Genomic DNA, 18,440 nt, shown 5'->3' on the forward strand with positions numbered 1-18,440 from the left:
GACAGAGAAAGACAGACAGAGAGAGAAAGACAGACAGAGAGTGAGACAGAGAGAGAGAGAGACAGCTATCAAGCTTGACGGTGAGGGTGTGTGTGTGTGAAAGAGAGAAACAGACTGTTAGTTACACAAGATGAGAGAGGAGGAGATGGAGAGACAGAGATGTTGAGAGAGGGGGATGAAGCACTGGAGAAAAAGAGAGAGAGACAGATGAAGTCAGCTAAAAACATCTGACATTGGAGGTGGAGAGAGAGGGAGGAGAAAGCCCCCCCCCCACCTGCTCAATGATTGGAATGTAGGCATTTTTTTTTAACAAGGTGGTGGTGGTGGTGGTGGTGGTACTGTTGTAGTTATGGCAGTGGTGATCCAAACAGTGGTGCTGCAGTTGGGGTGTTAGTGTTGCAGTAGAAGAAAAAGAAAGGGGTACAGCGATGGGGGCAGTTTTGGTGGTTGTCATAGTGGTGGTAGTAGTAGTGGCGGCAGTGGTGAGTACAAGGGGGGGTGGTGATGGCGATGAAGAGGGGGTAGCCATGTAGCTGATAACCACCTCCACCCCACTCCCTCCCACCTAGTTTCATTCCTTATTCCCCTAATTCACACGATGATAGGAACCACCACCCCCCAACTGGGAGGGGGTGGGAAGAGAAGGAGAGAAACATGTGAACGAACATATGTATGTGTGTACGTGTGTGTGTGTGTGTGTGTATAAATGCATATATATACATGCTCATGTGAATGTATGTCTGTGTGTGTGTATATATTATATATATATATATATATGTATGCATGCTCATGTGAATGTATGTATATGTGTGTGTGTGTGTGTATATATATGCATGTTTGTGTGATTGTATGTGTGTGTGTGTGTGTGTGCATGTATTTGCAAAGTGTGTCTAAATATGCAAGACAGGCATTAGTAGGTCAAACTGTAGATACGTGAGGTGGGGGGGGTAGACAGAAAGATAGATAACAACTAGAGGGAGGGAGGGAGGTGATAATTAGACAGATAATGAGATGAGGGGGGATGGTGTAGGTGGAAGAGAGAGTGCAGCAAGAGATAAACCTGTTTTTCTTTTTGTTTTTCTTTAATGTTTTTCTGTTGTTGTTGTCTAACACTCAGCACCTGTCACCCCTCAGGACGGGTGGAGGAGTCGGGTGGATCTTTTCTTTTTTTTTTTTTTTTCAACTTTTTCTTTTCACTGGGGAATTTGGTTTGTTGTGGTTCCTGGTTCATACAGAAGAAGTGAAGCACAGACAGAATGTTTTATATATACATACATATATATATATATATATATATATATATAAAGCTGAAGTTGTCTGTGTTCAACTAACACTATCTCATCCGAGACCTTGCTGCGCAAGTTGACCAAAATTGAGAGTATGATAGAAGAAGGCTTGCTCTTCCTTCCGTAGAAGAAAAAAATTCAAATCGGACCATGTTGACACCAAAGATTATTTACATCAAGAAGGTGCTTTTTTTCCTAGGAAAATCACTATTTTTTACGAATGGTATCGCCATTTTCCGGTGTATTTCAACCAGAAAAATGTTCACTTGAAAGGGAATAACAAGCTACATAATGCAAAACTTTTACTTTTCAAAAATTCCAATTCTAAAGGGTCGAAACAAACCCGAGCAACGCCGGGTGATACTGCTGGTATACATATACATATATGTATATATACACACACACATGCGCACAGAGACACTTATACACACATACATCCAACAGAGAGACAGCCAGCTGGATAGGGAGGGAGATGGGAGGATGGAATGCATGATGGTGTTTAAATTGTACATCTTCATGAATGAAACCAGTAAATTTGAGAAACAAGACTTAAGGGATGCTGTGATAGTCATTCCATTCATGGGACAATTAGCGCCGAGTGGATGCAGTTTAACTGGGACAATAAAGAAACCTGTGTTGAGGACACTTTCATTTGTAAACAAAAACTTACGCGTATGTCTACACACACACACACGGCTTGTATGCATGTGAATGGCAGTGACAGACGTACGTCTCCATTCACCCTCTTACGGAGGAATTTTCAAACTATTTTCACAATTTCATCATCATCATCATCCTCATTTAACATCCATTTTCCATGCTAGCATGGGTTGGACGGTTCAACTGGGGGTCTGGGAAGTCAGGAGGCTGCACCAGGCCCAGTCTGATCTGGCAGTGTTTCTACAGCTGGATGCCCTTCCTAATGCCAACCACTCCGTGAGTGTAGTGGGTGCTTTTTATGTGCCACCGGCACAGGTGGCAGGGGAGGCTGGCAATGGCCACGATCGGTTGGTGCTTTTTACGTGCCAATAACAATCCTTTCTACTAAAGGCACAGGGCCCTGAAATTTTGGGGTAGGCAAAGTCGACCTCAGCAGAATTTGACTTCATAACACAAAGCCTGAAGAAAGCTTGCTGCTAAACATTTTAAACTGGGTACAAAAATGGTGGGAGGGAATTAATTTATATAGAATGGAGTATGAGAACCAGCAGCAGAGCCTTTTGATGGTACCACATGAAAGGTACTGGTGATAGTGTCATGTAAGAAAGCACCAGTGCTGGTGCCAGAGGAAAGTACCTAGTAAGTACCCTGTACACTCTGTAAAGTGGTTGGTATTAGGAAGGGTATAGAAGAAACCACACCCAATCAGACAACGGGACTCAGTGTGACACTTAGCCTTGCCAGCCCCTGCCAAACTGCCCAACCCATGCCAGCATGGAAAACAGATGTTAAATGATGATGATGATGATGATGATGATGATAACACAGGAAGGGTGAGCAAATATAAATGATGAAGTGAAACAATCCTACAGGTCAGGGAGTTTTAAAGGTTCTTTTAGGATAACCCCTTCCTCATGTCCGCTTGAAAACCTCTTCATCACGTCTGGCAGTGCTGGTGTACCCCGTGTGAAGAATATGGTGTGAATTAGTTGGATACCATAGAACAGGCAGCAGACATGTGTCATATGTCATTAATCTAATTATAAATAGAATAACTAAATAAATAAAATGGTCATTGCCAGTTTCATCTGGTCTCCGTGCCGGTGGCACGTAAAAAGCACCATCCGATTGTGGCCGTTTGCCAGCCTCGTCTGGCACGTAAAAAGCACTCACTACACTCTCAGAGTGGTTGGCGTTAGGAAGGGCATCCAGCAGTAGAAACATTGCCAGATCAGACTGGGCCTGGTGCAGCCTTCTGGCTTCCCAGACCCCAGTTGAACCGTCCAGCCCATGCTAGCATGGAAAGTAGACACTAAACGATGATGATGATTACCATTGAAATACTGGAATTGATTATCACCGTCATTTACTGTCCATTTTCCATTTTGGCATGGATTGGACAGTTCGAGAGGAGCTTGCCAGCTGATAAGATCTGCAACAGGCCCCAATTGTCAGTTTCTACAGCTGAATGCCATAGAAACACACACACACACAAATATAACATCATCTTCATCCCACACCTGTTTTCCATGCTGCCATGGGTTGGCTGGTTTGAGAGGCACTGGCAAGATCTGGAAGTGCACCAGGCTCCAAGTCTGTCTTGGCAAGGTTTCTATGGCTTGATGCCCTCCCAAATGCCAACCACTTTTCTGTGTACCGGGGTGCTTTTCATGTGACACCTGGGACACCAAGTACCTTGCAAAATAAAAACCCTTCAGCTTGGAAAGGTGAAGGAGCAGTATTGAGGTGGGTAGCTTTGTGCCAGTTGATGAGAGATTGAAAGTATAGAGGAACAGGTGTGAGTGTCTTGCAGTAGGGTAGATACATGGATACCCCAGGGGGGAAAGGAAAAGAGAATGAGTTAGAAAGAAAGAGAAAGAGAGCAACAATGAGAGAGATTATGATTCCACTCCACCAAAAATGCTGGCCTTGTGCTGATATTGGAAATCAGTTCCATCAATTTAACGTTTTATGCGCCAGTGGCACATAAAAGGGCGCCAGTGGCACATAAAAGGGCACCATTTGAGTGTGATCGTTACCAGCGTCGCCTTACTGGCACTTGTGCATGTGCTAGTAAGGTGCCATGAGCACCATCCGAGCATAATCGTTGCCAGAGTGGCTAACTGGCTTCCATGCTGGTGGCACGTAAAAGGGCACCATTCGAGTTTCATCATTACCAATGTCTGTCGCTTCACTGGCACCTGTGCCGGTGGCATGTGTAAAAAGATTCGAGCGAGGTCATTGCCAGTACTGCCTGACTGGCCCCCATGCTGAATCACTAAATTATGGGGATGTAAACACACCAGCATCAGTAGTGAAGTGATGTTGTGGGGACAAACACACACATATATGTATGTATAAAAGGTCCTGGGTGGGTAGAATGATAGGGTATCTTCAATGCAGCTCTCAACCTCAACTTAAGGCTGTCCACACTGTCAGATTCTAGACCAATATCAAAATTCTTCAGGGACAGAAAATCCAGTTTTCGCAAAGGTAAAACTGTTGTGTGGGTTATAGCAAAATGAAGAATATAATCCAAGTAATAAAACAAAGAAAGACTTCTTCAAGGCACCCTTAACGACCAGTTACAATCGCTTCTGTACCGACTTTGCTTCCGATAGCAGTTCACACAAAAATTCCAAGAAAGGACTTATGGAATACTTACGGCTTCAAACATAAGAGTGACATTTCTTCAGAAGATGTCTTAAAGTCTTCGCCTTTCTCTCTCTCTTTACTCTTTTACTTGTTTCAGTCATTTGACTGCGGCCATGCTGGAGCATCGCCTTTAGCCGAGCAAATCGACCCCCAGGACTTATTCTTTGTAAGCCTAGTACTTATTCTATTGGTCTCTTTTGCTGAACCGCTAAGTTACGGGGATGCAAACACACCAGCATTGGTTGTCAAGCGATGTTGTGGGGACAAACACAGACACACACACACACATGTATACGACGGGCTTCTTTCAGTTTCTGTCTACCAAATCCACTCACAAGGCTTTGGTCGGCCCAAGGCTATAGTAGAAGACACTTGCCCAAGGTGTCACGCAGTGGGGCTGAACCCGGAACCATGTGGTTGGTAAGCAAGCTACTTACCACACAGCCACTCCTGCACCTTGATTGGATTATATATAATTGTGTTTGGAGGAACATATTATCCGTGCGGATGCCATATTAGCTCTCAGTTAACTTCCAGTTATTGGCTAACCACAACTATTGGTTTTGTTAGTCACTCTTCCGATGGGTAATTCTGTGTCCACTGGACAGTAAAAATTATCTTGACCCTACGTTAATATTAATAAAGAGTATGGAACTTGTACATCCAGAAAATTGATTTTATAGTTATGAACAACATGTTATTATGACCTACATATGTTGCATATAACTTATAAAATCAATTTTGTGGAGGTCCAAGTCTCCATACTCTCTTTATTATTTATTTGCGTGCTACCGGCACGGGGGCCGCAACTACGATTCCCATTTGATTTGGTTTTGATATTGATCAACATCAAATCAAATCAAATAGAAATTGTAGTTGGGATCCCCGTGCCGGTGGCATGTAAAAAGCACCATCCGAACATGGCCAATACCAGTACCACTTTGACAGGCTTCCATGCTGGTGGCACGTAAAAAGCACCATCCAATCGTGGTCAATGCCAGCTCCTCTGGCCCCCTGTGGTGGTGGCACGTAAAAAGCATCCACTACACTCACAGAGTGGTTGCCATTAGGAAGAGCATCCAGCTGTAGACACCTAGCCAGATCAGGTTGGGGCCTGGTGCGGCCTGCTGGCTTCCCAGAAGCCCCAGTCAAACCCATGCCAGCATGGAAAACGGACGTTAAATGATGACGATAATGATGACGATAATGATGATGAATATATATATATGTACATATTGTATATTGTATGTATATATCCAATATTGTATGCATATCTTTTATTTATTTGCCTGTACGGCTGATAATTCACTTACCACTTATGATAGTATTTTAATAATACTATCCCTCTCTCTCTCTCTCTCTCTCTCTATATATATATATATATATACACACATACATATTGAAAACATAATTATTTATGACCAGCGACTTTGACCACTGGGCAGCTTGTGCCATGCTTTCACAAATAGCTTCAGGTGCCTGTATAATCACCAACAGACATAGACTGCCTTGACCCAGAGGAACACCAACGATATATCTAGAGAGAGAGCTACACCAGCATTCAGCTGGTGCTTGTTTACTTCTGAAGAGATTGAAGCAAGATGAGATGAAGTGTCTTGCTCAAGGACACAATGCAGTGCTGCTGCCGAGTCCTTTTGGTTGCAAGCCCAACGCCCTAACCACATATTTCGATTGAACAAACATCGATTGAATCCAACGGGATTTACACGCAACCAGTCAAAACCATTTTATTTCCAACAATGGTTTCTAAGGTTACATTATTTAAATTTAATATTGATTGAAGTATTTTGTAAGAGACAGACAGAGACAGACAGACAGAGACATAGAGGAAGAGAGAATAGAAGGGAAGAAAGAGAGAGAGAGAAGAGAGAGAGAGAAGAGAGAGAGCGTGAGGGAAGGAGAGAGAAAGAAAAGAGAGCAAGAGGGGAAGAGAGTGAAAAGTGAGACAAAGACAGAGAGAGAGGGAGAGAAAACAGACATCTGTTTCGTGTGTGTGTATGTGTGTGAGAGAGAGAGGGGGAGAGAGAGAGAGAGGGGGGGGGGAGAGATGATTTAGTGTGTAAAAAAATGAAGAACTGCCGGTAGATTGGAAGAAGGTGGAGCGGAAGTTGCAATAAATAAAAGACAAATGTCTGTTGTATTTCACGCGAACGAACGAGCCTTCTACCCAGTGCCTTGAGCTGCTAGAAACAGCAGGCACTTCTTTGCACACATCAAAACCTTTTAAAGTTAACTTTATATAAAAAAAAAGAAAAAAAACAAGATTTACAATAGAAAAGCCAAACAAAATAATGTAGTGTTCGATACATTGCCTGAATAAAAGATGGAACTATCACAGACAGAATGTCTTTGGTCATAGGTGTGCTGGATTAAGACTGCAATTTTAGCCAACAGTGGCCAGATTAAAAGATAAACAAGCTAATAGATTGGATTACATACAGCCCCACAATAATTCAGGGACCTCAAATTTTAAAAGAGATCTGGAACAATCTCTCCTCAACAAGCGACCTTTCCGAGTGCCATCTGGTGTAAATCTGGCGCCGTCCACCTCATCAATAACCACGTCTTGCCAAAAGGACTTCTTACGTGACCGCTCGATCTACTAGAAATAACAGCGAAAACCTCGCCAAATAACACCATATTGTCTTTAAAAAAAAAAAAAAAAAAGGAACAAATAGGTGAACAGGCGGGGCCATAAGAGCGTCAGACAAAATATGCCTTTTGGGTCCTTGCACTCGGCTGGGGTCACCTTTGCCCTTCATTTTACTGGGGTCGATAAAGAAAGTACAATTTTCAGGCGGTGGAGTGACGGAATCATTAGAGCCTTGTAATATATATATATATTGGCTCTTTACGATCTGAGTTCAAATCCTGGTAAATTTAAATTCTCTTTTGGTTTAATACTACCATCTCTCACCCTGGGTGACAACCCGTTGTAAGCAGTAGGGCCAAGGGTCTAGTTGGAAGATATATCTTTTAGTCATCAGGAAGGGCTTTATATATAAAATAGAACAGTCCCAGCTGGAGCTTTTCTTAATCATCGAGACTGCCCTGTGGCTTAAATGCAATAATTTCATTTTGTATTTTTTTAAATTCTATTTTCCCAGTTTTCTTTCCCTAATTGGGAAAAAATGTGTAAATGTCTACGGTTTTGCAGGGATTAACCGAGACATGTCACAACTCGACTCTGCATCAGAGACAGAAGTGAGGTATATTTATTAAAGACCAATAGGTATGTGGCTAAATCAAAATCTCGTATACCGCATATGACACACGGGACATTTTTTTCCAAAGACCAGAGTAACCAGGAAGTTATGAAAGGAAAAGCTTTATGTTACTCAGAACACCTGAAAACTAGGGTTAACAAACTATCTGAAAATAAGCATGGACAAACTTATGAAAAGGGTTTGAGCAGGAAAAGGGTCAAGAAGATGTGAGTCACGTTTTTAGCAAACGGCTGATTGAAAGGAAATACAAGTAGCAGAGTATGAAAGCGAGTTGACCCGGGTCCACAGACGATGACATTTTGTCACGATATTTTGTCAAGTTTGTTTATCAGGAGGAATAAAGAGGCTTAGTGAGTTAATCCCATAAATTTATTGTTTTTAAATGAAAAATATAATGAATCAACGAAGAAGCGTTCGATGTGGTCACAAGACTTGCTCGAAACCGCAGACAAACCGCTTTTAATTAACATCTCACCGACTAAATATATATATATATATATATATATATGTAAAAAGAGGATACGTTAAATAAAGTTTTCCTACATACACTGTCTGGGAGAAAATAAGATGGGACTTCTTTGACGGTAGTTCTTGGTGGACGATACCTGAACTCGGGTTAATTAAAACATCTGTGAAACTCGCCAAAAGGTTGACGAAATCCGGTGACGAAAATGAAAGAGACAAACGTGGAACAGAGAGAGAGGGGGAGGGAGAGAGAGGGGCACTTCCGTTGTGTATCGATCGCTTTTCGATTGGACACGTGGTTCCGATTATGTGGAGAGTGAGTGAGAGAGAGCGTGGAGGAGGAGGGGGCAAGGCACGTGTTGTGGCGTTAATGCCTTTCACAAGAGCGTTTCAGTAACAACGAAACCGAAAGGGAAATCATTATTTTACACCTGTGAGATCGAAGCCGCATCGGTCTGCTAGAAATAGCAACTAAATCTCCTTCAAACCACATTACTACAATGTCTTAAGTAAGGGAAGGTCGCAGACAGCTGGTCACGGCTGGAAAGCTCTTGGCCATAGGCTCACTCTATTAAGGATGACCTGTGGCTATACACACACACATATATATATATATATATATACATACATACAGACAGGTAGGTAGATAGAGCGATATATATATATATATATATAGAGAGAGGAGAGAGAGAGAGATAGATAGATAGATAGATAAATAGATAGATAGAGACAGACAGACAGACAGACAGACAGACATACATACATACATACATACAGACAGACAGACAGACAGACAGACAGAACTCTTTCAAACATTTTAACAGTGAAGACACAACTGCAATGTCTGCACAAACCGCCTTTCCACATTTACAACGCGGAAGCGAGAATGAATGAGATTGAGTAACGTTCATCCATTTCCCTTTAAAAGTGCATTTAGCGACCTGACCTCAGTGAACTGAAAGCGACCATCGTCCGTCCGGTGACCGCCACCGGTTCGCGGATATGTAGTGGCGAAAAAGGGGGAGTGCTTTAGGGGTCAAGAAACACATTATAATAAATACGGAGCACCAGACAGGGTACCTAAACACATACACACACTATATATATATGTGTATATATATATATACACACACATATACGTGCGTATATACAAATGCAACAAGCGTGGCGGGAGTGATGGTGGAGGTGGTGGATGCGCTCAGAGAAGGCTTAAACAATAACAGTGACAGTGGCAGGAGGAGGAGGAGGAGAGAAAAAAAAAGAAGAGAGAAGAGATAAATAGAGGACATCGTCTCCCCGCCGCCACCGCCACCAACCACTTCTCCCTCCCTGCCTGCCTCCTCCTCTCTCTCTCTAAGTAAAAACAGAACTACTACCACCACTTCCACCACCACCACTACTACCACTACTATAGACTACACGTCTATTTAGTCCACCACCACCACCATCATCATCACCATCGCCGCCACGAACCAAACAACAAACGTCTCAGCTGCCACATCATCACTTGAGAAACTACTACTACTACTACTACAAGCTGTCGAACGGATTTCCTTAGTAGTAGTAGTAATAAGGGGGGAGGAGGAGGAGGAAAAGGAAGAAAAACTTAAGACTATAGACATGACACACTAGAGAGACGATTCGGTGGGGGTGACGGCGGTGGAGGTGGTCAGTGGTGGTGGCGGTGGTGGTGGAGACGAGAATGCAGTGGTGGTGGTGGTGGTAGCGGCGGTAAGACTGTGGTAGTGACAGCGATAAGACAGCGGCGGTGGTGGTGGCGGCGACGACGGTGTCAATGCTGTGGTTGTAATGGCGATGGTGGTGGTGGTGGTGTTGTTGGCAGCGGCGGCGGAGGCAAGGGAGGTAGGCAGGCAGGCGGTGGTGGTGGTGGTGGTGGCAAGAAATAGCTTTACAAACTGAACATTTGGAATATTTTTAAAACAGGCAAAGATGGCGGTGACGGCGGCGGCGGCGGAGGCGCTGATGCTGGAAGTAGTTCAACGTTCACGTGTTGGTGGTGGTGGTGGTGGTGATGGCGACGGTTCAGTCTCGCTGATGATGATGATGATAGTCGTCGTGGTGCCGGTAGTGATTGGTGGTTGTGGTGGTGGTGATGATGCTGTTAACAATGATGATGATGATGATGATGATGATGATGATGGTGGTGGTGGTTGTGTGGTGGTGGTGACGAGGAAGAAGGAAGAGAGATTCTGAACCGGAAGATACGAAGATGTAACATTCCAGAATTGATTACACGAGGAACAGTAAAGGAGGAGGGGAAGAGAATGGCGTTTCCCTACCATTTCTGCTTATGGGAGGGAAGGAGGGATGAAGGGACGATGGCTTATGCCGCCCGTCTTGTCCCACCTTCGCAACCTCAGAACTCTCGGACCAAAGCGTGTACCCCCCGAGTTCTTAAATACCCGTTTTTTCCATCAATGGACCACACATAATACAAATATATACGAAACGTATGCATGCTACATGCATAGCAAAAGGCCGCCACGTTCGATGAGGATAATGTGACATTCATGCCTCTCCATTCAAAACCTAATTCATTTATTTATTACAGACACCGAGTCCCAGTTGTTGATGGAGAGGAACCAACCATTTTTTTTTTTGGTCTAAAATTCAAAAAGGTGTCCCATAAAGATTGCAAAAGCAAATAAATAAATAAAAAAACTCAATGAGAAGTGGATGGGGGGGGGGTCAAGATCTCGGTTTGTGTGGCAAACCCGTCCCTCCCCTCTTTTCTGTCTAATGAAGATGGTGGAAGGCTGTGGTGGTGGTGGTGGGGAATTTACCATTCTTCCTACTCAAAGACAGGAAGAGAAACGAGGTTCTAGTGGAGGAAGAACTGAAGAGAGATTGTCAACAGGAACAGGACACGTTGTATGGAAGACAGGACGGGTGGTGGTGGTGGAATTGTCTTAAGTGTTGGTAGTAGAAGTAGTAGAGGTGGTGGTGGTGGTGGTCGTGCCTGGAGTGATGTCGGTAGTGGTTGGAACTTGAAGGGAGAAATGAATTCAAAGCAGCGAGAAAGAATGAATGAATGCAAAGAGTGGTGGAGAGAGGGATCGGTGCAGAGGAGAGGCGATGTGGGGTGGGGCGAGGATATGGGATATTGTCAGAGAGTTTGATGAAAGGACTGACTGGATGGTTGATGGCACCGGAGTGGTGGTGATTGGTTGGCTCGGAACCCATAAACCAACAACACACACACATCTATCTATCTCTCTATATATGTGTATCTATACATATATATATAGATAGATATATATACACACATTCATCTATCTTTCTATATATATGAATAATAATAATGATGATAATAAATATTGAAAACTACGAGTGTTACACGTTAGACATCTTTCTGTGTATGTGTGTATACACACACACACATATAATATATATATATATATACACACAACACATATAAGTGTGTGTGCATATATATATATATATATATATATATATATATATATATATAAGTGTGTGCATATATATATATATATATATAATAGAAATATATAACAGAAAGAAAATAGGAATAATATAATATATATATATATATATATAATATATATATTATATATATATATATATATATATATATATATATATAAATATACATATGGGGTGGGAGCACGGGCAGGCGTGCACCTCTATCTAACCCCGAATAAAGGGACGTATTGTAAGGTAAGCCGCCGCCAACCCGCTCCAAATGAGAGGCCGACACCCATTTTTACTTATGAATGGGAAATAAATGTGAATTAAAAATAGGGAGCTCAACATTCATACGTGTGTACGTGTGCATGCGCGCGCGTGCGTAGGGAAGACACTTACACACACACACACACACAAACTTTTATGACGAATCGAAATTTAAAGGGACTCGTGTTTTCTGACGGAGGAAAGTAAATCTTCAGGGACCTCGCTTTATCGCCGGACATACATGATGATGATAATGATGATGGGTGATGTTAATGACAGTAGTAGTGATGATAATGATGATGGTGGTGATAATGATAACGATATCTTCTTTATAATAAACGATTCCGTTATATATGAAAGATTGTTTTATTTTTTGTAGGTTTGATATAAGGGGACAGGATGTGTGTGAACATCACAACACAATCTAAATTCCCGACATTTAGTTCACAGAGAGAGAAGGCCAACGCCCACCCACCCACATTCGGGTGGATGAGAAACAACTTCGGTCCGGATCTGTTCCAACCACTGAACGATAACCAGATTCCCATCCTGTCCGTCCCGACTCAAACAACCATCAATATATTCCATATCCAATATCTATAGAGATATCGATCTTTCTAGTTACCAACATTTTTCCGAGAATAATAGTTTCGAATTTAGGTACAAAGCCAGAATTTTTTTTTTATGCGGAGTGGGGGTCGGGGGCAGTTAGTGGACTAAATCGCGCCCCGTCACTATTTCAATTAGTAAATTTTATTTACCCCCGAAAGGATGAAAGGCTAAGCTGACCTTAGTGAGATCTGAACTCAATACATAAAGGGGTAAAGAGCCGAAAGAAACGATACAAAGCATTTTGTCCGACACTCGTACGATACGACCAATCCACTGCCAACAACAACAACAACAACAATAATAATAATCATAGGATCATACATTATGGAACGTGGTTATAAATCAATTATATTGACAACCCGGGAAGGAGAAAAGGCGAAGCCGACGTCGGCGTAGTTTGAACGCAAGAACGTGACTAACATACATGATTTCTATTTTTCGCCCTCAAGGACATTAAGCTCCGCTGAGCGAAACCACATGATGACCAGCGTGTAGGTTGTCTTCGCGGTCGACCGCCCCGCGAGACACAGAAGACGAAAATCTCCTTCGAATCACACACCCCGCTTTATTTACGGGTAGAATGAATGGACTTGTATGTAAATGATGGTGTCTAAAGACGGCGTTGTCACGGCTGGATAGTCTCTGATCATGGGTTCTCTCGGTCAGGACTGACCTGGAGCGACAACAACAACAACAACAACAACAACTGCTACTACTACTACTATTACTACTATCACTAAATGAAGGCGAGCGTCTTCGACCGGGAATCGAAACCGCGTGACAGAAAACAAGAACTGCTCAGAATATCTACGACGACCAAAACTTCCACCATTCTCAATAATGATAATAAAAATGATGATAATAACAGCAAAAACATCATGTGTGTATAAGTATGTATATATATATATATATATATATGTTTGTGTACGTATGTATATATATATACATATATATATATATGTATGTTTGTGTGCGTGTGTAAATATATATATATATCCGAAAAAGTATAGAATTAAATACAAACATATACGTGCGTGTGTGCATGCAAATATATGTGTATGTGTGTATAGATATGCATGTATATATATGTATGTATATGTGTATATATATATATATAGGCACTCACCGTATAATTTAGTGTACTCCTCTATACAGACACTACAAATGCTCATAGGCGAAGATGGGATCATTGAAGAATAATCGGTACACTTCATTTAGATCGCTCTGTTTCGTCCACATATATAATTAATTTGGTTATATACGCACGCACACGTATATATATATATATATATGTTATATATATATATCCTCTGTTGTTATTGTATATCAGATATAGATATATAAAGATTTATATATCTATGAGTGTATAATGTACAAGCCGAATGTAAATTCAGCTACACACACACACCTCTATATATGTGTATAGTAATACATGTATGAATATATATATATATGTGTATATGGTCGTGCGTGCGTATGTGTAGATGAGTGCGTACGTGTGTGTGTGTGTGCGTGTGTTAAAGATGCTTGCGAACGTATGTGTGCGGCAGCGGTGGTGGTGAAACAGATGCGAGGCAAATATAGATTTACAAATAAAGCAAGCAGGGAGGGAGAGAAAGAGATAGATAGAGAGTTGTGACGGGGGGGCAACGATGAGCTGTAGATGGATAGGAGGAGGAAGAGGAGGAGGAGCAGCAGTAGGAGCAGGAGGAAGGGGAGGAAGGAAGGAAGGAGAGTAAGAGAAGAGAGAGGGCTGGTTTGGTGAAGGGAGAAAAAAAGGATGTAGTAGGAAGAGGAAGCGATAGAGAGAGTGAGAGATAGATAGATAGAAAGACGGAGGGAAGTACAGTCATAGTCTGTCTGTCTCTCTGTCTCTCTCTCTCACACAGAGAAGGGTGAGCGAAGTCAGATGGCTCTCGGCAGTCGGTGGTAGCACACATGATGATAATAATAATAAAAGTAGCAGTAGTAGTGGTAGTGGTGGTGGTGCGGCGGTGGTGGTGGTGGCGGCGGTGGTGGTGGTGGAAAACAGCCGACTTATTTCACGGCTATAATACTAAGTAAAAAAAAAAATGTAGCCACCACCACCACCATCATCATCATCATCATCAGCACCACCGTGATCTGTGTTTGACAGATGGAGCGAGGGTGAGGAGAAGAGGAGGGAGTCGCAAATTTGGTGATGGTGGCGGCGGCGGTCTTAGTAGAGTAGAGGGGGGAAAGGGTTAGGGGAGGCGGTCCTCTGGCTTGGTGTGTGTGTGTGTGGGGGGAATCGGGTGGAATGCGGCAGTGCAACAGAAAAGGGTGGAGAGAGAGTGTGTGTGTGTACGCACGGGAGGGACGGGGGAGCAACGGTGGGACCCTTATAGCAGAGGAAAAACGAAAGAGACAGAGAGAAAGAGAGAGAGAGAAGGAAAACGAAAGAACTATAAACAAAGTGAATGAGAGGTAGGCCTGTGTGTGTGTGTGGTATGTGTAACTGACCAGTAAAACTTCACACACACACACACACAGTCACTATCGGTCTTTTCCCTGTAAAAAAGACTATGTACTCTAAAAAAAAATTGAGTCATCCTTCATTTTAATGTTGAATTGTGGTTATAATATATCAACATATATATATAGTGACTGTGTGGTAAGTAGCTTGTTTACCAACCACATGGTTCCGGGTTCAGTCCCACTGCGTGGCATCTTGGGCAAGTGTCTTCTACTATAGCCCCGAGCCGACCAATGCCTTGTGAGTGGATTTGGTAGATGGAAACTGAAAGAAGCCCGTCGTATATATGTATATATATATATATATATATATATATATATATATATATATATATATATATGTATATATATATATGCGTGTGTGTGTTTGTCCCCCTAGCATTGCTTGACAACCGATGCTGGTGTGTTTGTGTCCCCGTCACTTAGCGGTTCGGCAAAAAACACCGATAGAATAAGTACTGGGCTTACAAAAAGAATAAGTCCTGGGGTCGATTTGCTCGATTAAAGGCGGTGCTCCAGCATGGCCGCAGTCACATGACTGAAACAAGTAAAAGAGTAAAAGAGAATATATATACACACACACACACACATATGTGTATAGTAGGATAAGGAAAAGAAAGTCCTTGGTATAGTATTGTCTTTTCTGGTAATTTTTCCACTTTAAATAATTAGATGTTTGGATATAATCTATATACATATATTTTAAATTTATATATACATGCTCTTGTTTCAATCATTTGACTGCGGCCATGCTGGAGCACCGCCTTTTTTAGTCGAACAAATCGACCCCCCCCCCAGGACTCATTCCTTGTAAGCCTAGTACTTATTCTATCGGTCTCTTTTGTCGAACTGCTACATTACGGGGACGTAAACACACCAGCATCGGTTGTCAAGCGATGGTGCTGGGAGGACAAACACACACACACACACACATACATACAATGTTTTTCGGGTTTTTTTCAGTTCTCGTCAGCCAAATCCACTCACAAATCTTTTGGTCGGCCGGCCCGAGGTTATAGTAAGAAGACACTTGTGCCACGCAGTGGGACTGAACCCAGAATTATATGGGTTAGAAGGAAGCTTCTTACCACACAGCCACTCTTGCACCTATATATATATATATATATATATATATATATATATATATATATATATGCATACACACACACACACACACACACACACACAGAGGTTCGTATGCAAATCGCCACCACCCATCTTGAAGTCGCTACGAAGCTTCTTTCTTTCTCTTCGCAACTGATGTACGTGTGTGTGTATGTATATGTGTGTGTCTGTGTATCTGTTAATGTATGTATGTGTGTGTGTGTGTATGAGACTGCACGCAAAAACGCCTGCTTCTCAAAAGTGCAGTCCACTGTTTGGAACAGCATTCAAACCGGTTGGCCAGTGTGCGTGTGTGTGCGCGCGCAAACTCTCTCTCCCTCTCACTCCCCCTCTCTCTCTTTCTCTCTCTCTCTCTTTCGCCCTCTTCACCATTTTCCACGTCCGTCTCCTGTTCTGTCTCATCGGGTTTTTCGTGAATGAAATGACAATCCGCGCGCGCCCGCACACACGCAATTAAAAGCGCAACAGACTCGCCGCTACAAACCGACTCTACACCTCCCTCCACACGGTACCCCTGGTACCCGTTTACAGCTTGCTGGGACTGTCAGGACTCGGTGAGATTAATGACAGACCGATGTGGTTAATGTTTACTTTAATCACTGTTAAGTCGATATCGGCAGGAACAACCGAAGACTAAACAGAAAGTTTCTACCGGAAGGGTCAGGTTGTGGGGGTGACACGGGGTGGTCAGTCAGTATATGGGTGGTGGAGGTGGGGGTCGAATGTAACTGGGTGGAGGGGGCTTGTTGAATAAGAAGAACAAAAGGCCAGCGTCGTAGGGAGGGGAGAAGAAAGACAGTCCGTGGGCCAAAGAATGTGGGGTGTTAGTGAATGCATCATGGCTTAATCCTAAGTGGACCCTTTAAGGGGTTCGATCGCTTAACTGAAGGAGCACTGTCCTAAATGTGGGACCAGCGTTGTACCAACGGGGCCATTCAACTTTGATGACTGGGCTTAATTATTTTCTGGCTCCAAAGACGAATGCTACTCCTTTAGGGACCATGTAAGGGTCGAGCTGAGAGACAGTGGTTTGACCAATGTATGGTTTCAGCTGTGTTAGTCATGTGTGGATAGTGTGGAGCACAAGACTGTTTCTTTGACCTTTGCGTAGTCATTGCAGTTTTTTTTTTTATATACTAAAAGAGGGACTGAATTTATCGTGGACCCTTTGAAAGGTGTTGTCAATGTCCTTGTTTATAGAAACAGGGTTTGGTGCGAAATGTCTACATTAGGGGCAGGAATGTAGTGCGGTAATGTCTGCATTAAGACTTTGCCTTTCATCCTTTCGGGGTCGAAAAATTAAGTACCAGTTACGCACTGGGGTCGATGTAATCGACTTAATCTGTTTGTCTGTCCTTGTTTGTCCCCCTCTGTGTTTAGCCCCTTCTGGGTCGTAAAGAAATAGGTAATGTCTGCATAAGGGTGTGTGTGAGAAGTGACAGTAACTAGGGATAGAAAAACTATGGGAGACGTTACCGAATGTTAAGGGCACACAAAAATTGATAGCGGGAATCAAAGAGAGACAGAGACAGACAGACAGACAGACAGACAGACAGACAGACGTATAGAACACGCTTCAACGGCACAGTCGAATCTAACACGAAGTTTTCCAATCCGAAAGGACAAAGAGCAAACGATGTAGAGACCATGGTGAAGATGGGGGTTATTTTGGAGATGTTCTCGAGCTGGAGGGCACACGGTTTTGTTACTCTTTGTTACTCTTTTTACTCATTTGACTGCGGCCATGCTGGAGCACCGCCTTTAATCGAGCAACTCGACCCCGGGACTTATTCTTTTGTAAGCCCAGTACTTATTCTATCGGTCTCCTTTGCCGAACCGCCAAGTAACGGGGACATAAACACACCAGCATCGGTTGTCAAGCAATGCTAGGGGGACAAACACAGACACACAAACGCACATATACATATACGACGGGCTTCTTTTCAGTTTCCGTCTACCAAATCCACTCACAAGGCTTTGGTCGGCCGAGGTTATGGCTATAGCAGAAGACACTTGCCCAAGGTGCCACGCAGTGGGACTGAACTCGGAACCATGTGGTTGGTAAGCAAGCTACTAACCACACAACCACTCCTGCGCTGTTGATGGTAATTATGATACAACGGTTTTAATTTCATCGAAGTTCCCAAAACCGATGGATCATTGGATGACAAACAAAGTA

The 18,440-nt window shown here is 42.9% G+C and overlaps 1 protein-coding gene across 7 annotated transcripts in view; it reads right to left on the reverse strand.

Annotated features, from left to right (window-relative positions):
• LOC115222094 (fibronectin type-III domain-containing protein 3A) overlaps nt 1–18,440 on the reverse strand; it is a 349,812-nt gene that overhangs the window by 136,277 nt on the left and 195,095 nt on the right. Inside the window, exon 1 of one of the 7 annotated variants that reach the window (XM_029792197.2) lies at nt 13,767–13,959. The exons of 5 other annotated variants lie outside the window; for them this stretch is intronic. In XM_029792197.2, the coding sequence (XP_029648057.1) occupies nt 13,767–13,854 (88 nt within the window). In that variant the 5' untranslated portion in view covers nt 13,855–13,959. Of the gene's footprint in view, nt 1–8,396; nt 8,527–13,766; nt 13,960–18,440 lie in introns of those variants that run through there. One more of the 7 variants, XM_029792199.2, reaches the window with a different exon arrangement.

This window comes from Octopus sinensis, linkage group LG19 (assembly GCF_006345805.1).
Source record: "Octopus sinensis linkage group LG19, ASM634580v1, whole genome shotgun sequence".
Classification (NCBI taxonomy): domain Eukaryota; kingdom Metazoa; phylum Mollusca; class Cephalopoda; order Octopoda; family Octopodidae; genus Octopus; species Octopus sinensis.